The sequence below is a fragment of the Callorhinus ursinus genome, unplaced genomic scaffold (assembly GCF_003265705.2).
Source record: "Callorhinus ursinus isolate GAN/ISIS: 27379988/994484 unplaced genomic scaffold, GSC_fseal_2.0 scaffold8, whole genome shotgun sequence".
Taxonomy (NCBI): domain Eukaryota; kingdom Metazoa; phylum Chordata; class Mammalia; order Carnivora; family Otariidae; genus Callorhinus; species Callorhinus ursinus.
The window spans coordinates 1,834,782-1,858,649 of NW_027397070.1; the positions used below are offsets into that span (position 1 = coordinate 1,834,782).

The 23,868-nt window shown below is 51.2% G+C and overlaps 2 protein-coding genes and 1 non-coding gene across 7 annotated transcripts in view; all 3 read right to left on the bottom strand.

The window, feature by feature from the left end:
* Positions 1–72: 72 nt before the first annotated feature.
* Positions 73–2,231, bottom strand: CEBPE (CCAAT enhancer binding protein epsilon). The gene is made up of 2 exons (XM_025870323.2): positions 1,196–2,231; positions 73–617 (listed from the first exon to the last, which is right to left on the bottom strand). Exons 1-2 carry the CDS (start codon positions 1,703–1,705, stop codon positions 282–284), a joined length of 846 nt encoding a protein of 281 aa, XP_025726108.1. The 5' UTR covers positions 1,706–2,231; the 3' UTR covers positions 73–281.
* Positions 2,232–7,081: 4,850 nt separating this feature from the next.
* SLC7A8 (solute carrier family 7 member 8) overlaps positions 7,082–23,868 on the bottom strand; it is a 49,465-nt gene continuing 32,678 nt past the window's right edge. For all 5 annotated transcript variants that reach the window (XM_025870319.2, XM_025870320.2, XM_025870321.2 and 2 more), the window contains 8 exons: positions 21,174–21,299; positions 19,311–19,464; positions 18,592–18,715; positions 17,031–17,134; positions 13,401–13,497; positions 11,334–11,483; positions 9,589–9,766; positions 7,082–9,082 (listed from right to left, as the gene is read on the bottom strand). In XM_025870319.2, coding sequence (XP_025726104.1) covers positions 8,919–9,082; positions 9,589–9,766; positions 11,334–11,483; positions 13,401–13,497; positions 17,031–17,134; positions 18,592–18,715; positions 19,311–19,464; positions 21,174–21,299 — 1,097 coding nt within the window. In that variant the 3' untranslated portion in view covers positions 7,082–8,918. The remainder of the gene's footprint in view (positions 9,083–9,588; positions 9,767–11,333; positions 11,484–13,400; positions 13,498–17,030; positions 17,135–18,591; positions 18,716–19,310; positions 19,465–21,173; positions 21,300–23,868) is intronic.
* On the bottom strand, positions 20,302–20,464 carry LOC112822816 (U1 spliceosomal RNA). The gene has a single exon (XR_003207809.2). It is a non-coding gene; the product is annotated as a U1 spliceosomal RNA (small nuclear RNA).

Consider the following 23,868-nt stretch of genomic DNA (forward strand, 5'->3'; position numbering starts at 1 on the left):
CCCATGAAGCCCCCGTGTCACACATGCACCGCGCCCCCCCGCCCCCACGCCCAGGCCCAGGGTGCAGGCCCATTACCGAGTCATAGTGCAATTTTATTCAGCCACAGATTCATTATGCTGGGGTCCGCCCTCCTCCCTCGCCGCCCGCTGCCATTTGTCCGTGGTCTCTGTCTCAGGCTTGGCCTGTGAGCGGCTCTAGGGCCCCAGCAGGGTAGGGATCCCCAGGGTCAGGCTGGGCCGGGGTGGGGTGGGGGGCTGGTGCCACAGTCTGCCAGCAGGGCTCAGCTGCAGGCCCCCACGCCCTTGATGAGGTTGGCGGCTTCGGGGATCTGGCGGAAGAGGTTTCGAAGGGTGTCCAGCTCCTGGGTCAGCTGCTCCACACGACTGCGGAGGCGCTCGTTCTCTGCCATGTACTCGAGCACCTTCTGCTGCGTCTCCAGGATGCGCCTCTTGGCCTTGTCCCGGCTCTTGCGCACGGCGATGTTGTTCCGCTCCCGCCGCAGCCGGTACTCCAGGCTGTCCTTGTTCACCGCCTTCTTGCCTTTGTGTGAGGGGCCAGCTGGGGATGGCGCCTTGAGGAGGGGGCTGCAGGGGGGTGCGGCGGCGGCCACAGGGGCCTGGAGGGGGAGGCACAGAGGGACGAGAGGTGAAGGCTGGCCAGGAAGCGGGGTGGAGGCCCCGGCCGAAGCACGCTCGGGCATCAAAGAGATCCGGGATCCAGAGCCGGCCATTGCCCTGCCGCGTGCAGAGGGTGCCCTGCTCTGACCCAAAGTCCCTTGCACGTTCCCACACCCGTCTGAGGACACTTGCCCTCAATCTCCCTGGAGTCTCTAGTCCTACGACCTGCGGGCGTTTCCTCTTCTAGAAGCGGGCGGCAGAGAAACAAGAGGAAGGGGCCGATGGGCCGCAGAGAAGCTGCTGGGACCTGAGGTCTGGGCCGGTCAGCTGGCCACACGGGCTGTGGGACACCGTGGATCCCAGCCCCATAGTGGGGTTCAGGATGAGAGGGAATTGACAGAGAAGCAAGGAGGGGTCGTGGAGGGTGGTGAGCACAGAGGGTTTGGGGGTGGGTCGGTCTCCCAGAGCAACACCAAACACGGACTCGTTAGCGTAAGCGGGAGCGCGGAGCCCCCCACCGGCGCGGGGCCCCCCTCCAGCCCCTGGGCGGCAGGGACGAGATTTGACCTGCTCTTACCTTGAGGACGCGCAGGGGCTGGCTGGGTGCCGCCAGGGCCGGGGGCAGGTGCATGGCCGTCTGCCCGCAGTGTGCTACTTGGTACTGCAGAGGATTATAGCCGCCGCGGCTGGCCCCTCGGCCGCCCTCTGGCCCCCGGGGCTCCTCCTTCACGGCCACAGCCCTGGGGTCGTAGCTCCCTGGGCTGCTGTAGATGCCAGGCCCCAAGGCCTTCCTGTCAGGGCCGAAGGTGTGTGAGGGGTAGGCGAAGGGCCGAGGGTCAGGCGGCAGGTAGTGGGGGAAGGCGGGGGTCCCGGGTCCCTTAAGGCCTCGGGCCTCAGGTGCTGGCTTCACAGCGAAGAGGTCGGAGAGGAGCTGCTCCTCCCCAGACTCGATGTAGGCGGAGAGGTCGATGGAGGCCTCATGCTCACACATGTCCCCCAGCTCCCCGGGCCCCGCTCGGCCCCCTGAGAACTCGAGTGGCTGCTGGCCAGCCCGGGGCTCACACTCGTAGTAGGTCCCGTGGGACATGGCCGGCCCGCCCCCTCGGCTCCCCGCCCCTGCCGCCCTGCTCTTGGGGCACCCTCTGGGATGCTCTGCCTGCCCTCTCCCTATCTCCCCCTGCCCTAGATCTGCCCTAGATCTGCCCTCTCTGCTCTCCTCTGTCACCCACTCCTGCGTGGCCTCTCTCCTCCCTCCTCTGCTGTTTCCTTTTCCTTCCTCTGTAGTCAATGCCTCTTTTCTCTTCCCTTTTTTCCCCCCTCTCTCCCTGGGGTGACTCAGGGAGGGGCAGGGCTCACCCCGGAGGGAGGGATGCAGGGCTTAGAGAAACGGGGCCCCTGGCCTATTTAGCAGTTGGGAGCACTCTTTGGTCAGGGTCCAAGGCAGGGTTCTGAGGTGCCTGGGAGCTGATGCTTCTGGGAATGCCCCCCTCCCTCTTGAGTCCAGGGGATTCCAGAGTCCTCGCTGAGGGCAACACCTCACTCTGAGTGTCCTCCTCCCTCCGACTTCCAAAAAGTTCTGTGCAGAATGAGGTGCCAAGTCGGAATGAACAGAGAAAACCCTCTTCCAGTGCTGACCCCCAGCCTGATCTGAGCTCCTCCCTTGACACGCCTCCCTCTCTGTCCCCCGCAAGGCTGGGCTCCACCTACCCCCAGGGGCAGTCGGTGCCTTCTGTAGCCCCACCCCCAGGGCATTCTTCTGGGTGCGGGCCAGGGGGCGTTGTTTGAGGGGGTTATAGTGATAGGTTCTGGGACCAAGCCCTACACAGGGTCCTGTGGTGCAGAGCACGCTCATTTGCTAGGTTTTTGTGCAATAGCCGGAACATTCTTGTGGGGGCTTCTAGCTCGGGGTGGCCCTAGCAGCCTGGCACTGTCGCTAACTGCCAAGGCTTGGCTGAGGCACCTGCTCAGGACTTGGGCCCCTGTGCCCCAGGCCCAGGCAGGCCGCTGCCCCCCGGGCCGACAGCCGCACTCCCCTGGTGGCCCCAGGGCTCTCTCTTCCAGCTGCCCTGCACTGCCAGAGCCTTAGGTTGGCACTCTGCCCCCTGCTCTGGTCCTGGGGCTCTGCTCTGTTTCCTGTGCCTCAGGGCCGCAGGGCTCAGGCACTCCCTGCAGCTCGGTTTGCTGTCTTTCCTTCTGCATGGCCGTTTTCTGACCTCGATGCGTGTCTCTCGGGTCCACTTCCTCTTGTGAGGCTTGAGAAGCCTTCTCTTTTGTCATCACCTCTTCCTGGGACTGTTTCAGGGTCTCCAGGAGAAGCCCGTGTCTCATGCTGGGTCCCCTCTCCCTTCGGGTCTCATGCTGGGTCCCCTCTCCCTTCCCTTTTCTTTTTCCTCTGGGAACTCCCCACTCTCTCCTGTTAGAGGCGGGGCTGTGGCTCTGTTTTTGCCTCGAATTTCACCTATAAAAGGGACTATAGGTCCGGAAAAGGAGAGGACACAGAAATGTGTCACTGGCTCTTTGATCACTGGTAGATGCTGTGAACACCCCATGGGGGCTGGAAGGTTTAATAAGTAGGGTACACCAAGGACCGGGCCATAGTGGGGACAGATGCAGAGGGGTTATGGGTGGCATTGAACGCTAAAATAAAGTATGCAGGTGCAGACAGGGCTGCCTCCACGTCAGGCTAGTTACCCGTCCAGTTAGCATCTTCCTTCCTCCCTCGCTTCCCACCACCCCAACAACCCCAGGAGCTTTCTGGGCACAGTTTGAGGTACTTTCTCTGAGAGCCCTGCCCTGGCATGGGGAGATCTGTGTGCATCCTGGAGACAGATCTCAGGGACCAGACGGGGAGGTTTCCATCTCCTCTCCCTTTCAAAAGACCTTGTGTTGAACAGGTAGGAGAGCTGAATTACTTCAGTTTGGTAGGCCTCTGTTGACCACCAGGCGGCAATATTGGTCCAGAATTCGGGACAAGAGGGACCGCCGTGGTCAGGCATCCGGTGGTCGGCAGGGGGCAGCCTTCCACAACCCTGGCAAGGGCAGAACCCTGCTGGGCCTCCCGAAGGAGGAAGGAGAATCATGGCGGGGTGGGGGCTTGTAGTGCGGTTACTGGGAGAGTGGGCAGGCCGAGAGGACTGGGGCCAGGGCCCTGTCTCAATGAGGAGAAATTCTGTCCCTCTCCGACTTTGAAGTAGTGATGATGGTTAAGGCCTGGCATTTTCTGGGGTTATGCTCTTTTTGGTCACTGAAACATTCACATTGCCATGCTGACCATTTCCCTGCGCGTTAAGTAGGAAGGGAAGCAAGACCGAGGGCATTTGATCTCCGCCTTATAAAGGAGGGAAACAAGGCTGAAAGGCCGAACCGCCCAAGGTCAGACAAGGATGCAGCAGTGATCTCGAGGGCAAGGGCAGTGGGTTAGTTCTTGAAACCCCCAGGCAAGAAGGGATAGAGAAAGGGGGAGCTGTGTGACTCAGAGAGCCCTGTTTGCCCTCAGTCAGCCGGGGGGGGGGGGAGACTGCGCCAGTAGCGAGTGAACGGGGCGCTGGAGGAAGCAGGTAAGTGTGCAAATAGAGCCGGCAGGAAATGAGAAAGGCTGGGGCCACGGGGAGATAAGTAATCTCGGTCGGATCCCTCACCTCCCAAGCTGGTGGCTGACGTTGCTGGAGTACTGACATCACGTTTCCCAGTAACCCAGGGGTTTGGAGGGGGCAGGCGGCATTCTGGATGTCTGGGCAGGGGAGGGGTGGGGACTGGACAGGAGCAGGAGTGGGGAGGGCAGTGCCAGACAAGAGCTGGGGAATTCTTGGGTTCTGTGGAGTTGCTCAGGAGTGGAAAGAAGCCCTCCCCGCCCCCATCGGCAGGCTCTTTTTTCCTCCTTGCTGCTTCAGCTGCTACCTGTTTGCATTAACTGAAACAATGCAATGCTGGTATATTATTATCTTAGTGACTTTGTAACAGGCCTCAGTTCAAAGGTCACCTCCTTCACCAAGTCCTTCCAACAGGGAGTCAGCCAAGCATGGCAGCGGTGAAGTGTCAGAGAGACCTGGGCTTAAAGCCTGCCCCTGTCACGTCCCAGTTTGGTGCCCTCGGGCAAGTTATTTAACCTTACTTGTAAAATGGCAGTAGTTACGTCTACTTTGTCAGATTGTTTAATGAAACTTTGAATAAGAGAATGTATAGAGAGCAACTGGTCTCAGTCAATGTTCAGTCTTCTGCCCTTCCTCCGACCACCTCCCGTGGTTTATCTGGGCGTCCTAAGCAAACACGCTCTCTGCAGCCTCCTCTGATGCCTCAGTTTGACAGGCATTTTTGGGCACAGAAGTAGCAGGCACTGTTCAGGCTCTGGGGTTCTGGCACATTCAGCTCCGGCCTGCCACGGCTCCAGGCTGTGGGCAGTCAGCAGCGCGAAGGTGCCAGGAGCATTCTTGCCTTCTTTCCCTGAGACTATTTCCTTCTTGAGGGTAGGGTCAGATCCATTTTTTGGACCTCTTCAGCTGTGGTGACCATATTATTGCCTGAATTAAAATTAAGGAAAGGTGGATTGTCGAGTACGAGAGTATTTTTATGGAAACAATGGAACAAAGTATTTGAAATCTGTGCTGACTCGGCAAATTCAGGAATAAGTTTGCTATTCTTACAACACATAGCAAACTCCTTGGACACAATGGTTATAAGGTGTGTTGTGTGACTAACAAATGAATGCTTATGCAGGTATGATTTCGGTGACCCCCCCAAATTCCCTAAGGTCAGAGGATCTGAATTCCTACCATTAAAGTGACTGACAGGGTTAAGACAGGGTAAAGGCCCGGGTTAAACATAAATGCTTGTTGTTCTGGAGGAGACCCACATTTGCCCATTACCCAGGTTAAAGAGATCCGCACGTGTCACTTACGGGTGGAGGGGGACTGCTGGTGATGGATAGGAACAAGTGTCTCCACAGAGCGAGGGGGTTTGGGGAGGGCTGGACTTGCTGGAATGGGGCAACATGGAGAATACGCTGGTAGCCCATGGAAAGGAAAAGTGTGTATGTTGGGGAAGAAGGGGTTCAGAAGGGTAGATTTGAGACCTGGAGAGCAGCCTCTTGCATAAAACTGGCCTCTGCCCAGTTTTGCCCTCACTCTCTGGGGACAACCTTGGGCTGAGAGATTGAGGAATCCTTTGAGATTAGGTGCAACCCTCTCTCTTTTTTTTCATTTCTCAAAAAGTGCTAAATAGGTTAAGTGAGTTGCCCAAGGACACACAGCTCTTTAGTGGCTGCTGACCTAGAACTTAGAGCCAAGTATCTGTGCCCCCATGACTGGCACGCCTCCAGCCTCAGTCAAGAAAAGTGCCAGCAACAGATGAGGGGTGTTGGGGCCAGGCCGGGACCGGGAGTGGAGGCATCTTGCCTGCCTGTGTCCTCACGTGTCCCAGATGGTGGGGGATGATGTCTTAATACCCCCCTCCCCCCCGGCTCCCGCCCATGTCTGTCAGACGTGCTGGCTCTGGAGTAATCCCGTGCTGGCTCTGGAGTAATGCCGCCCCAGGACAGGCAGCCGGGAGGGCTGCCCACAGAGGAGGCACTCCAAGCAAGGACTGGGTCTAATCCTGTCAACTTCCTCCAGCAATTAACCCAAATCACCAGCGAACATGTCCCTACAGTACCTGCTTCCTCCTTTGTCCTCACTCCACAGCCTTCCTAGTCCTCTGACTAGACAAGGTCCTCTTCTCATTCAGCTCCATGCAGCTGAGGGGACCCTGCCTCATGTCCGAGTTCCTCTTGTCAAACCCCTTGGATCTGGCTGGCTGCTTTCCTAAGTCCCCCTGGCATCTCTCCACAGGCTCAGCCCATCGTTTCCTTTCCCATTTGGTACCAGCTGTCCCAGCGCCAGAAGCCTTGGCTGATCAGACCTTGGAGAACCACTCTGCCTTTGCCTCCCTCCTCTCAGCTAAGTCCTGTCTGTCATCTGCCTTCCCACCTGGGCAGTGATGAAGTTCTTCCTAGCTAGTCTGCAGGCTCTCAGTGCAGGGCACAGAGCAGGAACTCAGTGAACACTTGGCGACTTCACTGAAGAAATGAGAAAGTTTTTGGTTCAAAATGAGAGGTAGTTAAAAACCAACCCTTCCCCTCCCCCACCCACCGACAACGCGAGATAGTTGTTTGAGTGTGCTGGCACTGGGTCCCTGGGACAGAGCACGGGCCTTTGGGAATGCCATCCTGGAAGGAACCTGGCAACCGAAGACCTCCTGAAGAAGACAGGAAATGCCTGGGGACTCTGTCTCAGAAGATCATTGAGTTATTACCACCACCACCTTCATTTCCATTTAAAATTTTATTACATCAAAAGAAAAAAAAAAAACCCTCCACAAAATAAACTCTAACCCTAAACCAACTCAAAGACAGAAGATTATTACCCAGGTATAACTAATGCCCTCCCCACCCCAAACAGCCTTACATTAAAAAATCCAAAAGAAATAGAAATGCCAGCTTCAAAAATATTTATCCAATAAGTAAGGCATTCACTTTACGAAACAAATGAACAAACAAATAAACCCCAACAATTGAAGGAGGGATGGAGGTTGGAGGCATGAGAAGAGGGAAGAGGAGGAGGGTCCCCTGACCCTCCAGGGGCCAGCCCCAGCCCACCTGGGGTCTACTCTGAAGGGACCAGAACTCAAACCAAACCTGACAACTCACCAATAGGGGTGAGGGGTGGGGTTGGGGTCAGGCAGGCCAGCTGGGAAGCTGGGAGAGCCAAGCAAGCCAGGAGGACACCCAACAGGTTCTAGTCTAAACAGATGGTAGAGGGAGGTAGGAAAGGGGGCACTCGTGCTTTGGGATGAAAGGATCCTAGTCTTTAGCACAGAAAGTGTGGCAGGGAGGCTGCAAGGCCCAGCGTAAACACGGTGGCCTTCCCTTGGAGCGAAGGGAAAGGAAGCCTCTGCCCACAGGATGGCCAGAAGTCCACATGCCACAGAGAATGGCTCCCCAAAATGGGTACCTTCTGCCACTGCTTTTTCATCCTGTCCTGGAGGCTGTCCAAAGACAGGGCGGTGGTGGGACCAGAAAGGGGGGTGTCTGAGCTGGGGGAGTCGGAAGGAACTGGCCTTCAGAAAACAGTCTTGCCCCAAACAGTCTCCGAGGTTACAGGATGGACACTTCTGGGGGGTGGGTGGGAAAGCACCCTCCATTCCAGGAAGGCTTTTCATACCAGGTCTGTCCTGAGGATTAGAAATCAGGGAGTATTTTTAGGTCCAGTTCTTGGATGGGAGGTGACTTAAGGCTGATTTGGCTTGGGTTTCGGGCCTGAAGGGCTTGGGGAGCCTTCACACCGGTTGGTCCCGGAGCCAAGCCAGAGAAGAGGAAAAGGGCATGATGGAGGTGCCAGCCGTGCTGGCTCCATGGGGGTACGTTAGGGGCATAGCTGCAGGGATCATGGAGTGACTGCTCCTTCTTGTTCGAGTGGGGAAGGAGGAGGAGCTAAGCAGCTTTGCCACAAGGAGAGAAATGTCCACTACATTGAAAATAAGACGACTTTCTGGGCTTCAGGAAAGCTTTGGCACTGAGTGGGGGTCAGGATGCAGGATACCGGGGCAGGGCTGGATTTCTGCAATTTGAGCCTTTCCCAATCTGTTCCACAGGCCTGGCTTGGGTTAGGGGGAGGGGGCAGTTCTCCTTCTCATTGGTCCTTAGCTCAGTAGGGAGGTGGTGTCCTGCCAGGAACCTTGCTCTGGACAGGGAGCCCAAGCTGAGGTGGGGGGAGGTACCATGGGGAGGGGGGAGAGGAGAGGGCAGAGGGAAGCATCTCTCTGATTTCTTGGGTCCCTAGTGAAGGGAGGGTGATACGGGTCTCTCGAGCTGACTTTAAAGATGACAGATTTGCTTGAGTCTGTCTCTCCCCAACTGACTCACTGTTGCTTCCGCTTCTCTGAGCAGAGGCCTCCCTTGGGCTCAGGAATGGGGAGGGAAGGCAGTACTGAACTGGGCTCCTGAGGAGGCAAGTGAGGGGGGAGGGCCCTGTAGAGTACCCCCGGCAGCTCCACTCTCCTCCCACTGCTTGGAGCAGCCCTGGTGAGAACACCGGCCCTGGTGGTGAAAGGCTGGTTCTTTGGGTACAAATGTCAGTGTCTTTGTTTATAGTTTCTTACCACCCACACCCAGGTCCTGCCCCTGCTTGACAGAAGCAGAGGTGTGTGTGTGTGTGTGCGTGTGCGTGTGTGTGCGCGCGTGTGTGTGTGTGTTGGGGGGACCCAGGCAGGGAAGGAGGGCAAAAAGAGGGTGTAGGAAGAAGGAGCCAGCTGAGAGGGGATGGTGGTCCTCAGGGCTGGGGCTGTTCCGAGTCCTTGTCCTTGGAGGCAGTGGGTTGGTAGATGGGCCGCCGCTGCTCCTCTGTGTCCCCATTTATCTCCTCTTTCCCCAAGCCTGCTTCCATCTTGGGGTACACAACCACACACATCTTCTGGCTCACCAGGGTTAGTGACTCTATGGGAGGTCACACAGAACAGGTCAGTGATGAGCGTCCCACCAAGGCCAAGCCAGCTGTGACCCTGCTCCGCTCCCCTACCCCATGTGTTACCTCAGCAGAGCCCCAGTGCCTTCAGGAGACTCCCGTTCCAGGAGACAGTCACCTTGTCTCTTCCTGGGGCTCTGGGGAGCCTGTCTGCTGGCTGCCCATTCCCATCGAAGCCCTAGTCCCCCACCTGCTGGTGACCCAAGCATGGTGACCACCAGTTCCAGGCTCTCCCTTGGCCTCTACCCAAGGCAACCCCTGCAGAATGGCTGTCAGGTTGCCTATTTTTCCAGGTCGAGGGTCTGTGTGCAGACCTCAGCTGTTCTCCTCTCCTCAGAGGTCTCTAGGAAGGCACCCACCCTTTCTTGCCCTGTCTTCTTCTCCAGAGCTCTGTGGGCCAGCCTAGGCCTCCTGACCCAGAGACTACCTAACCCAGACGAGTAGATCCTCTAGCCACCCAGCATTTTTAACAACTCACCAATGAAGTTATTGAAACACTTGGGCTTGTGTTGCCAGTAAACACCAAGGAAATAGACGGGCACTCCTGTCAGCATGATGGCCAGGCCAATGCCACACACCACGGGCTCCGACCACAGGCTAAAGATCAGCAGGAAGGCCCAGAACAGCAAGTAGATGATGGGGAACAGCAGGTTGATCTGTGGAGCAGAGGTGCTGTTAGCTGTGTGGCCCCTGTGGCCCCCAGATCAGGGCATCTTCCCTATTCTCAACCCACAGAGAGGCAACTTTGAGGGCAAAGGCTAGGCTTCACTCAGCTCTGTGGCTCCCACACCCCAAGCCCTCATAGATCAAGTGTTATGTCAACAAACGTTGGTGAACTTGGGTAGTGGGCTGGGAAGAGGAGGGGCGAACTCTGAGTTCTGAGGAATGATCCTCATTGCCCATCTCTTTTCTCCTGGGCAGAGGCAAACAAGGCCTTGTCATCCATGCCTCAGCCAGGGAAGCCCGTGGGACTAAGCTTGCTGGTATATTGGTATATATTTGCTGAGGTCCTAGAGTGGAGGAGAGGTGGAGAAATGAATGAGGGGCAAGAAGGAAATGGCCTGGCTCTGTCAGACTCCTTGACTCTTTCCCGGTTCTCGGTAGGGCCCTCATATGCGCACCACGTGGCAAATGTCCATCCTTCTTGCCAGGATCAGTCTCAATGTGTTTTTCTCAGGCAATATGAGAAGGTAAGTCTGCCAAGATCCGAGAAGTCAGGAAACCTACCATACTATAAGGCAGTCTGGGACCTTGATTTTATTCAGAAATAAACATCAGCTCCATGGGCTTGTTGGCCATCTTGTTGGCCACAGGTGGGAGTTCCCAGATTCAGCTGCCTTTCTCTTCCTTGTCATCTCTTCTCAGAGGGTATGCAAGGGTTGGGGGAGGAATGGGTTATTCTACCTTGTCATCCCTCTAGCAAGCTTTCTAAGAGTGGTAGGAAAGTGGTGGTGGAAAACAGATTTGGAGAGCTGAAATTCCTCAGCTGGAAGAATCTTCTGGAAGGATCTAGTCTCCTCTGTTTCCAGAATAGGATTGTTCATATAGCTCAGGGCTATACTCTATTCTAATTTGCAGGAGAACCCATAGCTCTCTTGCATATTTTGTTCTGAGCAATCCTGTTCATTCCCACCACACAGTTATCTCTTGCAGCAATCAATAGGTTCACTAGGTACCCTACTACATATAGAGCTCTAGTGGTTTAAAAAGGGAGGCTCATGGAGGATTGTAGTGGACAGGGAAGCTTCAAGGAAGAGGAGGAACTTGAGGCCTGTGTGGGGAATGGTTATAATTTGGATAGGCAGATGGGAGAAAGAAACTCATTTTGGGATGGAGACATAGCTCAAGTGAACTCAGCTACCTGGAGGGATGAGGAGGAGACAGGCCATACCAGTGGGTTCAGGGAAATGTTGGAGAGGTAAGGGAGCCTTGAAAAATGAACCAGAGTTCATAAGAGTCATAGGAAACAAAGGAATGATCTGATGAAAGTATCATTTAATATAACTTACTCTTACAACTGCCATTTGTTCTGGTCCTGTCTCCAGTGGAAAATGGAAATAGCTGCCCCATTCATACATGGCCCTTGCTTTCCAAAGGGTCTGCTACCATCATAGAGATGGTAGATCATGTATGTGGTCAGCAGCTGAGAACAAGGTGATTTAAAAATCTGAGCTGCTGCTAGATTAGAAGAGGAGGGGGAAGGGATCTCAGGGGTTCTCGCACCTTGATAGGGCGGGGGATATCAGGCTTCTTCCAGCGAAGAACTATTTGTCCAGCAATTGTGACTCCATAGAAGAGGTAGTTGATGAAGCCCACGTAGTTGATGAGTGTGTACATGTCGCTGGTGACCAGCATCAGCAGGGTTGAGATGCACTGTGAGAAATGGGACAAACTCATCAGTGATCAGTAAGGTATTTGGAGACCAGAGGAGCTGTTTACAGGTCAGGGGACTCTTCCCCTGCCTCTAGGCCGATGGCGCCATTTTACAATGAATGTCTTAAAATGGAGACTTTACAGCCTCCCCTAGTCATCCTGGCCATTGCTAACAGCTTCATTGCCAGGAAGTTCTTTCTTATTGCAGGAGTGCTAATCAAAATATTTAACCACTGGTAGGGCATGGGCACTAACCAATCAGAATAGATACTGGCTGTAAACAACTGGATTGGCCACACCGGCTGTGCCAGCTCTATATCTGCCCTGGTCTCATTTATATTTCTTCCCTGGTTGTAGCTCAAGCTAATTTAGGTGTTTCCTTTTTTTTTTTAATCCCTTAGGGAAGATTGTTGACTGCACATTAAAGCTTTATTCTTGCCCTCATCCTCTTCTCCTCGCTGAGTCATCTTAATTTATTTTTCTTCTTCCCCCCACCTCCCCCCCTTTTAAATATCATAAACAGTTATAAAGCATTTACTAGGTGGAAAGTCCTGTTCTTAGTGTTCTACAAATATTAACTCATTTAACTCTCATAACATCCCCATGAGGTTTTCTTGATAGAATCCACTTTACAACTTCAAAATCAGCTCAGTGGCTCTCTCGGAACCATGTTCTGCCCCTCTGCTAATTTGTTAAGGCCAACAGAAGGTTCAGTTCTTAGAACGCCTGGGTGGCTCAGTTGGGTGAGCATCTGCCTTCGGCTTGGGTCCTGATCCCAGGCTCCTGGGATCGAGTCCCCCATCGGGCTCCACATCAGGCTCTCTGCACAGCAGGGAGCCTGCCTCTCCCTCTCCCTCTGCTACTCCCCCTGCTTACGTTCTCTCTCTATCAAATGAATAAATAAAATCTTAAATAAAAAAAGAAGAAGGTTCAGTTCTCGGGAAAGATCTGACGGTGAAAATAATGTAGAAGATTTTAATGGATGAATAAGCCAGATTCTGACCGTACTTGCTTTGCAGTCACAGTACTGCACCAATGGCTCAAACCGGAAATAAGTCTGTGTCTCACTGGGAGTACTAGGTGGTCTCCAGGCACCTTTCACAGCTAACCAATCATGATGGACTTCATCCTATATCTGAACATTCTGAAACTCCCCCTCATGTTGTAGAGTGAAGGCACTTGACTCTTGAGAGCTCTATTATCCTGATCTAACTCCTTCTCTGACGGACCAAAGTCATTTTCAATATTTTATTCAGGATCCAGAAAGGAAAAAAAACATAACTCAAAAGACTCAGTGGGGACAAGTCTTTGCTCTTTCTTTTCACCCCTCTAAGTGATTCTACTCTGGGCCATTCCACCCTCATTTCTTCCCTATCCCAATTTCCCTTTTCTCCATTTTCAGTTGCCAGTCTTCCTTTCTTTATGGTTTGTCTTACCTGGTGTACCTGTAACACTGAATTGGTTTCAGCGGTATTTCCTGAGAGACAGGCAGTCTCCTGGGGCAAGAAGACTGATGGAGAGTGCTGAGGGTGTGTGAGATTGGCCGGGAGTGGGGTCTGAAAGCTGCAACCCTTAGGGCAACAGGTGCAGGGGAGAGCCAAGAAAGGAGGTTTCTTTCTGTATGAGACTGTAGAGTCGTGAGACAGTCACTTCAATCTGACCCAAAAGTATGGGAGAATAGAAATGAGGCAGGGTGAGAGCCTGAAGGTGTTTCAGGACTCAGAGTCTTTCTTTGTTATTTCTCTTGATATTTACAAAGCCCATGTATACCATTTGCCAGATTATCTAAGATCCAGTGAAACCTAGGAGCAGACCAGGAGGGTGACAGGGCTGTGCGTGGGAAGTGCGAACTCCCAGCTCAAAGCAATTGCAAAGAGGGAGGGTGTGTGTAGGGCTGGCAGAAGGAGGGGCCCTTACTGTGAAGAGCAAGGCTGGGATTGGGGTGCAGCGCTTCACGTGGATCATGGCCAACACGCTGGGAAGGTGGCCTTCCCTGGCTCCAGCAAAGAACAGCCTGGTAGAGAGAAAAGCAGGTAAGCCTGGGATGGCCCACAGACCACCCAAGGAAGTTCCCTCCCCAGCCCAGTCTTCCTCATCCATGCCCACCTTCTGCTCACACAGGAGTATCGCCCCACCCCAACCAGGTACCCACCTTCCCATGCACACTCCAGCCCACTTGTCACAGGACCCACGTTCACAAGTGCAGGTGCAGGCAGACCAGAGGCAGTCAGTGGATAATGGATAGATTCTGGGTGCATAGAGACCCTAAGTATGGTCTGGGTGGCTTGGAGTTACTGATGATTGTGCCTGAACTTTGTGGGTCTCACAAAGCCTTAATCCCTTTAAAAATGGGCCTCTCCCTTCCTCAAGGGATACAGGTTCTCTGATACATGAGGACTGAACTGTCTGTCCATGGAAAGCCTTAAAAACATTGATATCCGGGGCGCCTGGGTGGCTCAGATGGTTAAGCATCTGCCTTCGGCTCGGGTCATGATCCCAGGGGTCCTGGGATCGAGCCCCACGTCTGGCTCCTGGCTCAGCGGGGAGCCTGCTTCTCCCTCTGCCTCTCCCCCTGCTCGTGCTCTCTCTCTATCTCTGTGTCTCAAATGAATAAATAAAATCTTTAAAAAACAAAACAAAAAAACATTGATATCCTAGTCAGGAGGTAGTTGCCACTGTGGGGATGGAGAATAGGTGGTGGACCAGAAAGGGACACGGGATAAATTGGGGGATATGTGGGAATGTTCTATATCTTGTTTTGGGTAGTGCTTCCATCACTGTCTACAACTCTCAAAACTCATTAATCTGAACAATCTGTTTATTTTATTGTATTGTATGCATCACATTGTATCATACCTAAAAATTTATAGCCTTAAGCTACTTTTTCTATTCCCAAAGAAGCCATCCTAAGGAAATGAATAGTGAGTTAGTGAGAGGTATATATAAAAGATATTCTGATGATAAAAAAGATTGGAAATATTCTAAATGCCCCAAAGTAAGAGATTGATAACATAAATTATAGTATATCTATAAGATGGGATATTTAATAGTCTTAATGTTTTGAAAAAAATTCGTTACATGAGACCATGCTCACAATACAATGTCAAATGGTAAGAGCAAGACAGAAAACTGTATGATTCCATACAGTGTAATTCTAATTAATTTAGAAATTATGGTCATGTAAAAACATACCAACTGATTATCTCTGGGTGATGGGATTATGAGTAATTTTAATTTTCCTCCTTAGACTTCATTAAAAAATTTAATTTCTAAAATAGATGAGAAATTTTAATTGGAATGAAAATTTTTTTTTTTACCCTTTTTAAAAATTAAACCTTTTTTTGGAGATAATTGTAGACTCACATGCAGCTGGAAAAAATAATACAGAGAGATCCTAGGTATCCACTCTATTTCTACTGGTAACATACTGCCAAACTATAGTATAATATCATGACCAGGATATTGATGTTTACAAGTTATTTTTAAAAAGAGAAATTTTAACATAAAAGGGACTCCTTCTTCCCCTTCTCTTTTCCCAGAGAAAAGAATATTATAAGCCATTGGAAGTCATTTACATATTAGTATGAATTAGACAGCTTTTTCTTTTCTCTAGGATTTTATAAGGAGAAAGAAGCACCTAAGGGGTAGGAGGAAGGGGGTGGTATAATGGGGACAGGAAGGCACAGAATCAGCACGCTGGGTGTTCTGAAAACAAAACAAAACTGTCACTTTGTAATTTGTGTGTGAGGGAGAGTGGAACTAACAGCAGCAGTTTGGCAGAAGTGTGGGAGTCGGCCCCAAGTACCCATGTGCATCACCGTCACTTGCCATCATCAACTACCTAGGCCACTGTCACTAGTTTCATGCACCCACACAGCATGACCCCTCTACGGTGCAGCCTCATGCACCCAACTGAGCCCTCCGTGCTCTGCGGGCCTCATCATGCACATAGCCAGGGCTCCGCATCCACGTCCCTCCTCCACATGCAGCCAGGACCAAGTGTAACTTCCAGGTCCAATAGCATTTGCAAGTGTAGAGTTCACAAGAGACAATCCTTGCCCGGCTAGCTGACAATGGAGGAGACAATGACATTAAGCATGACACACGCCCACACACACTCCTATTTCTCAGGAAGGGTCAACCTCTCCATACACCAAACACAAAAGAGTAAGAGAGAGAAGGAGAGAACGAGGGAAGGAGGAGGAAGGAACGAAGGAACTGGGAAGATGAGCAGAGGAGGCCTGGCGGGTGGGCTGTGCCTCAGAATCCGCGGCCTCGCACGCCAGGGCGCCGTGTCCTGCATGCACACACAGCTATACCACATGCATACAGGCCGCTGCTTGGCCTGCCCGAGGGACAAACCCCACTCTAAAGCTACTGTAGCCAGTCACTCTTTTCCAATAGATCCCAGAGAGCCTCATGGGTCACTGCTCTTCCACTGCTCGCCCTCGGCTGGGGACTCCGGGTGGTCACTGCTCCTGTGTAACATGCACACGAGGTTGCTGTGGGTGAGTCTCAGTCTCATAGGGTCCTGGGGCACAGAGGACACCCACACTCCCTCTTTCCTGCCCGGGGTCCTGAAAACATGGCACTCCCTTGACATTTCATGAGAACTCCTCCCTGATGTGATTGGTGGCTTTGGAAGCAGCTAAACTCAGGGACTCCCTCCTTTTGCTATATCTTTCAAGTATGGCTATGCCCTGGGCGCAGGGGAACCGTCTAAGAAATATGGGAAGACCCCTTGAAAAACACTGATGGTAACAGTCCAGGGTCTGTTGGCCTCAGCAGCCTATTCTGGAGGGAGCGAGAAGAGACCCCGAGGAGGGGCCAGATTCCTGGGGGTGTAGAGGCAAGAGGTAGGGATTCCTGAACCCACTTGAGCTTCCGGCTTCTCTGAAAGTTTGGAAGTTGGGGGCCTGGATTTGGACAAATGCTTTCCTTCAGTTCTTCCCCACTTCTCTCACTTCATACCCTCAGCCCGAGTCTCCTGAGTGGCCATGAAAGTGCCTCCCACAGCCACCTGTCTGTTGAGCAGGGAGAAGGATCCATCCCACCTGCAGGCTGGTCCCAGAACTTCCATGAGAGGCCAGCCCAGAGGCCCCAGGCCTGTGTCCCTCCTGGTCCCTTGTAGAGTGGGGTTCCTTTCAAGCCAGCATAGCCTGTTTCCAGGCAAGTAGCAAAGGAGCTCTGGGGCTGCCGATGAGACACTGTCCTGCTGCCGATCACGGTGCCCAGACCTAGGACTGCGTCAGGCAGCCTGGGACCTCCTCAGCCCTCTGCTCCTACTGAAATGAGGTGGGACAGGGCTTCTCTCACCACTACATGTGAAGCCACACATATCGCAGGTAACCACGTGAGCAGCATACACCCCTCTGCATCCAAGCTGACACACAAACGCCCTTTCGTGAGCAATCACCCCCTACGAGGTCACCACCCAGGTGCCCACACAGACCTCTGCTGACGGAGACAAGCCCCCCATATATATACACAGAGCAATGTGCGCAGCAGAATGGCCCCTGGCCCAGGAAGGACTGGGACAACACTCACCGGGAAGAGGTGAAGAGAGACCCATTAACTCCTCCAAATGTGGACAGGGCAACGGAAATGGGCATGATCCAGGCCATGACTCCTAGGAGCTTCTCTCCGAATGTCTGGGAGAGAAAACAAGGGGATGAGCAGAAGAGGCAAGGTTACAACCCTCCACTTGTACATCACTGCTGGGAATGCTCCCTCCCATCTCTACCCTTGCTGAGTCTCTCCTATTATGGTCCTCGCGGGGAGGGTTGTGCTCCCCAGGCCCTCCTGCACTGCACTGCCACTTCCCTTCCCACTACACAGTGGGGATTTAGTAAGTGTTTTGGGCTATTAACTGAAGGAGACAGTGCATGGTGGTAATAATAATAACAACAACAACAATGACAATGATGTACTAACATTTGTTCTCCTTGTTTTATGGATGAGGAAACTAAGGCACAAAGCAATTAGGTAGCTTGCCTAAGATCACAAACCCAGAGAGTGGAGGGCCAGGACCAGAAGGCAGCTGGGGGAATCCAGGCCTCACTTACATTATACACTAATGAGTCAGGCAGGTTGGGGTTCAAATCTTAGCCCAACAGTTTGGACCTGTGAGACGTTGAGCAAGGTCCTTAATTTTTGAGCCTCAGTTTTCCTATCTGTAAAATAGAAATGGTTCCTAATTCATAGGGTGGAATTTCTAAATTCATAGAAATAATATGATAAGAAGGGAAAAATGATAAGAACAAGCCACTATGCAGGCTGAGAAAAAAGAGGTGGTGAAGCTACAGACTAGTCTTCCCATACTGAAGGAATGTAGAATGTCAAGGGACTAGCCTTTTCTATATTCTCTGAGCCAAGTATACACTCGATTTCTAGTACCTTATGGGGGAGGGGTCGTTTAGAATGGATGTCCTGCTGGGTTAGGCCAGTGGTCATGGAAAAAGGCTGCCCCAGGACACTGGAGGACCTCTTTCTTTACAGTCTTCTGACAGGAGACATGGGATGACAGTTTGGCAGGGTGGTGTCAGGGCCCAGGTGAAGCCAGGTAAGAGGGCTGCATGGCTCCCAGGGCTTTCCGGGTATCAAAGACCCCAGTGCCTTGGATCTGCATGATCTCTTTCCCCAAAGAGCACAGACCATTCCTACTCCTGTTTACTGGCACACACTTTTCCCTGATGAGGGAAGGAGTCAGGCTGCATGATTTCCAGAGGAAGAAACAAAGGCAGAGAGGAATGGCGTTGTCTCGTGCAAGACTATATCTTTCTGAGGAGGAGCCTGCCTCCTTTATACAATCATCACATTTAGAGTTTAAAGTGCCCCAGATCAGAGCTGGCAAACTTTTTCTGTAAAGGGTCATACAGTAAGTAATGTAGCTTTGTGGGCAACATGTTGGTTCTGCCGTTGTCACCGTTCTAGGTACAACATGGCCGTCAGTTTGCTCCTGGGCACTTGGAGATATGGTTTCTGCCCTGAGAACTTGGGATAACTTCCAATTCCACAAATTCATGGATCAGGGAAAAGTGAGTGGGGCCAATCTGGCAAGTCTATGTCAACATTTCTGGTTTGAGGGGCTGTGAGTTTGATTTCTTACCACAGCGACTGCGTTTGAAGCCAGCAGCTCCTGGGGGGACATTGCAGTGACATAAGCGACATTGGCAAAGACATACACAAATGTGACCAGTGGGATGGAGATGAAGATGGCTCTGGGAAGGTTCCTGTAGAAGGAGAGGAGGTCAGAGGGGAAAGGCCTGGCACCTGCCTTGTCACGGGGTTTGGGAAGTGCCTTGTCTTTTTGCTCCAAACTGACCTGGCAGCCTTTTGTGACACTCCCTCTCCCTGGGGGGTGGATTCTGACTCAAAATGGGCAGGGCAATTTAAAGGAAATGAAACAGGGTAGGCTGGGAATATGCTCCGTACCTGCTGACCTCTTCCTGACTGGAATCTCCATGATGCACCCCTCTCCCCTGCTTCAAGACACAAAGACCCTCCTGTCCTAAGACAGGTAAGTAAGATGCCTAGAGGCCTGTCGGGAACATTTCATCCTCTAAGGCAGTGGTGCTATCTCAGCACTGTTTCAGCTTTTAATCTGCTCTGGGACAGTCACGGGATCATTTTTCTCCTCCTGGCAGGGTGGATGGCAAATGGTTTAAGTTCCTGAGAAATAACTGTTTCTTCAGGATAGACTAGGTCATGGTCAGAACAGGGGCTGGAGATGGAGAAGTGCCCAGTGGACACCTGGCTCTCTCTTCTTAGTAGCAGGTGCTGTGGCCTTTCAAGGGATTTGGGAAGAGCTGGGTCATTTCAACTCACTTGTAGGGATCAACAAGTTCCTCAGTCACGTAATTAAGAAAGTTCCAGCCTCCGTAGGCAAAGGAGCCTTGAAGGAAAGCCAGTGCGATAAGGCCGATGTCGGGTTCTTGGAAATTCTCAAATGCGTTCTTTGGTTCCAGCCAGAAATACTCTCCTGTGGACGCAAGGGGCAGGAGGCTGCTCAGAGAAAGGAGCCAGAGGCCTGGCAGCCTCTAGCCTGCCTGGTCCTGTCTCAGCTCCTCCTGCAGTGATGATCCAGCTCTTGTCTCGTTTCCAGTGAACCCCACACATTGGACAAGTGGGACCAAAAAGAGCACGGACAGAGATTAGGACTTCCCCAGAGCCCAGGAACCAGGAGTCCAAATGCAGGCTCAGGTGCAAAGCACAGCTCTCAATGTTCTCTTAAAAGGCAAATTTACTCGGAAGGAAAGGCCAGGGGAGGCCACTGGTCAGGGCAGGGTAGAGTAAATCAGGGGTGGTGCGTGGGGGTGGGGGGAGCTGGGATTTGGAGATGCAGGATTAGGGCCATTGGCAGTCTCTTGACCACCTTCCTGTATATCTAAGTTTATACATTTTCACAAAGAAAGCATGAACAACAACAAACACTCAAACATAAGCTCCTATAATGCCACAGTAGTTCATGCTTGCTCTGCTTTCTTTGTCAATAACCTCCTGTCTCTTTCTAAGGTCTCTGGGCTCTCTCTTCATGGTATAGATTCCCTGAGGACAGGGTCCTTCAGCAAAGAGCTTTTCCACTGCCTTTCCAACCTTTAGCACAGTGTCCTGCACACAAGTGGGCCCTCAAGAAAGGCTGCTGATGACGTTGTAATGAAACAGAGTAACTGCCTATATTTTACTTAGTCATCTGTGATCCAGCATTTGGACAGGAAATAAGGAGATTAGAGTGATCAGGAGAAAGCATTAGGGCCAGAATAGTAGGGACTTATTATTTCTGAAAAGATAGCACAGTGGTTTCTTTCTTTCCTTTTTTTAGGGGAAAGCATGAACACAGTCCCCACTACCACAAATTATATAGTCCCATTTCTCATATTTGGGGAAATTGTAGGGGTCAACACATCCATAGTGCAATGGATAAGCCTCGTCCTTAGAAAACCACTTTCATGATCATGGTATCTCCCCTACCAAGGAGGTATACACAGTTATTTCTTTAAGTCTACACAATATTACCTGCTAAAGAACTTAACACAACTGGTTAAAATTAACAGCAGAACCTTAATTATGTTTCCTGGAGTAAATATCCAGGCACCCCACATGGCCTTCAGGGCTTCTATAGGCAGATAGGAGGTCTCTCTGTTTGTCATCTGACTTTCTCCAGGAGGCAGTGACACTGGGCAGAGCCTAGTGGTGCCATGGTTCCCATGGAAACCAAATACAGACTCAGACTTGGAAGGGACCAAATCCAGTGGGGAATGTTGGCAGGGGCCCCAGGAATGTTGAGCTCTCTCATAGAGATTATGAGTAATTTTGAAATGTGTAAAAATCCCCTCTGTTCCCCATTTTAGGATATGGACAACATACCATATAAGATGCAGGGAACTTCCCTGGGGATGGGGTAAGAGGGCAACAGGAGTCCAGAGATCTGGGGGCTTCACCTAGCTGTGCTAGAGCCAGGAGGTCAGCATGGGAGACCTGAACTCTGCAAACCAGGTGGGGCATGCTCAACTTCCAACCATCCCAGGAAAATGGTTTCTCTTCCCCTTTGTCAAGCAGGTGAAGAAGAAAAGTCATTCAAGGTCAGAATTGGGAAATCTCAGGGTGCACATGTCCAAAGACAGTGTGAGGGGGTGTGTACATGAAAGAGGCAGAAAGTGGGTGGGGCTCTGTTGTTTGGGTGATACTCACCTTTGCAGATCTGGACAACTCCCATGATGATGATCAGGGCCAGGGCCAGGAGCTTCCCAGCTGTGAAAATGTCTTGAACCCGGGTGGCCCACCGCACACTGGCACAGTTGACCCATGTGAGGAGCACTGAAATGACAGACACCCAGACATACCCTCAGGGCTATAATGAGGCTGTAGGAGGCCCTCTGAACAGAAGCAGAAATGCTTCTTGCTCCTGACAATGGGACTGTAACAGGCGAGCCAAATTTCCCTCAAGCCCAGCCCCAGTTTCCAGAAACTTTGGCTAGATTAACGGGTTACAAATGGGGATTACCTGCCACAAATTAGAGCTTGGTCAGAGCATGCCCTGCCCAGGGCTGGAAGCCAGAAGTAGGCATGGAAGTGAAGGCACTGGCTTTGAGGAAAAGCAGCATATAACCGGGGTGCACGTGTGGGCTTTGTTTCCAGGCCATTGTATGTTCAGGGGGAGCCCTGAGCAACTGGTGGATCCTGAATGTCATCTTCCTCAGCCTGATTTTGGGGCCACAGAGGGTTAGGGGGAATCTTTTTTTCCCCCTGTGGTATAATTTACATAGAGTAAAATTCATTTTTCTAAGTGTACAGTTTGATGAGATCTGACAAACGTATTCAGTTATTTAATCACTTCCACAGTCTTTATATGGAACATTTCCAACACTCCTACTAAAAGTTCTCTTTCTTGCACGTTGATTTCCTTTGAAGTCAGTCCCTTTCCCTTACCTCTGGCAACCGCTAATTTGGTTTCTGTCCCTATATTTTGCCTTTTCCAAAATGTCACATGAACAGAATCATACAGTATGTAGCCTTTTGTGTCTGGTTTCTTTCACTTTACATGATGCTTTTGAGAACCATTCATGTTGCTGTGTATATCAAGTCTGGTCCTTTTATTGTCACATAGTACTCCATTTTATGTATTGGTTTTCTACTCACTGGCTGATGGACATCTGGGTTGCTCCCATTTTGGGGCTATTATGAGTAAAGCTGCTATAAACACTCACATAGAACTCAAGTGGACTGTAGATGTCTTTGAGAAGGATTTTCCTTTCTCTTGAGTAGATACCCAGGAGTGAGATTCTGAGTCATAAGGTAAATGTATAACTTTATTTTTTTTTTTAAGATTTTGTTATTTTTAAAAGTAATCTCTAGGGACGCCTGGGTGGCTCAGTTAAGTGTCTGAGTTCAGCTCAGGTCATGATCCCAGGGTCCTGGGATCAAGTCCCACATTGGGCTCCCTGCTCAGTGGGGAGCCTGCTTGTCCCTCTCCCTTCCCTCCAGCTCTCTCACTCTCTCTCTCTCTCAAATAAATAATCTTAAAAATAACAACAACAACAAAAAAACCACAAAGTGGCTATATCGTTAGCATTTCCACCAGCAATGTAGGTGAGTTCCGGTTGCTATGAATCCTTTCAGCATTTGGTATTGTCAGCTCCAAAAGCTTGGCTATTCTAATAGGTGTGTAGTGGTATCTCACTGTGGTTTCAATTTGCCTTTCCCTCATGACAGATGATGTTGAGCGTGTTTTCATGTGCTTATTGGCCACTATCCCTCTGTCTTCTTTGGTGGCATAGGGGCTCCCACAGAGATCCCAATAACATGGAACCTCCAAGGGCTGGAGGAGAGCTCAAAGGCTGCATCCTAGGAGGGAGGGACTCCATTTTACAGCCACACTCCCAGAGAAACCCAGAGAGCCTGTGCTGCAGGAATGGGACTCTCACCTTCCTGGTGCTTAGGAAGTCCTTGAGAACAAAGGGAAGAAGTTAAAATCCTCTTGCTTCCCCTTCCTCTGGAACAGTGACCAGGACGCACCCCACCCCCCCCGGCCGAGGTCCTCCAAAGGTACAAGTCACACATGTAGAAGCACCAGACTTTCTTCTCAAGCTCTGGCCAGGCCTCTGATTTGAACAGTTGATCAAATTATATCAATACCTGATCTTTAAACTGTGTTTTTACTTTTCAAGTATTTTCTGACCTTACTTGATTCTGAGACCATTTCGACAGGGCAAAGACCTGATACTATTATCTATTGGTAACCTTTCTCCTCACACCGTCTCTACCTGGCAAACTCCTTCTCATCTTTCAAGATCCAGCTCAAATGTCACCTGTTCTGTGAGTCTTTATTATTTTATTATTTTACGTATTCCTGACAATGTGGTTGCAAGGTAAGATACACCAGCCACATTTTATAGACAAGGAACAAAGTTTGTCCCTTCTCTTTTCTCAGACCGCTTTGTTTATATTTAATTTTGGCAACTACTTCTCTGTATTTTAATGATTTGTTTCTTTTTCTCTGTCTCCATGTAGACTAGGAGGGCAGGGACTATGACTTTTCATGCTTTTAATCCCAGGGCATCATTAATGCCTGCAAATAGCAGGTATTCAACAAATATTTAATACTTGGATACAGAAAATGCCCCAATTCATTAGCCCTGCAATCTCATCTCAGTCTACACATTCTACAATGCACACAATCTCCCCTGCTCCCCAGGAATCTCATCAAAAGGAGACACGATCCCCAGTTGGTTGTACAGAGCCAAAAGAGCGACAGGACACTTGACTTCAAACTCTTGCCTCCTCATGGAGAAGCTGTTATCCAAGATGGTGTCATATAAGGAGAACCAAAACATGTTGTCAGAGGAAGGATTTTAAGTCCCTGAAAAGGGAGAACATCTTGTAAATA

What these genes read in the sequence shown, in the direction of transcription:
- CEBPE (XM_025870323.2), bottom strand. Translation starts at nt 1,705, where the DNA reads ATGTCCCACGGGACCTACTACGAGTGTGAGCCCCGGGCTGGCCAGCAG. An exon ending in AGCCCCTGCGCGTCCTCAAG is followed by an intron (nt 618 to 1,195) that starts GTAAGAGCAGGT and finishes CTCCCCCTCCAG; the next exon opens with GCCCCTGTGGCCGCCGCCGC.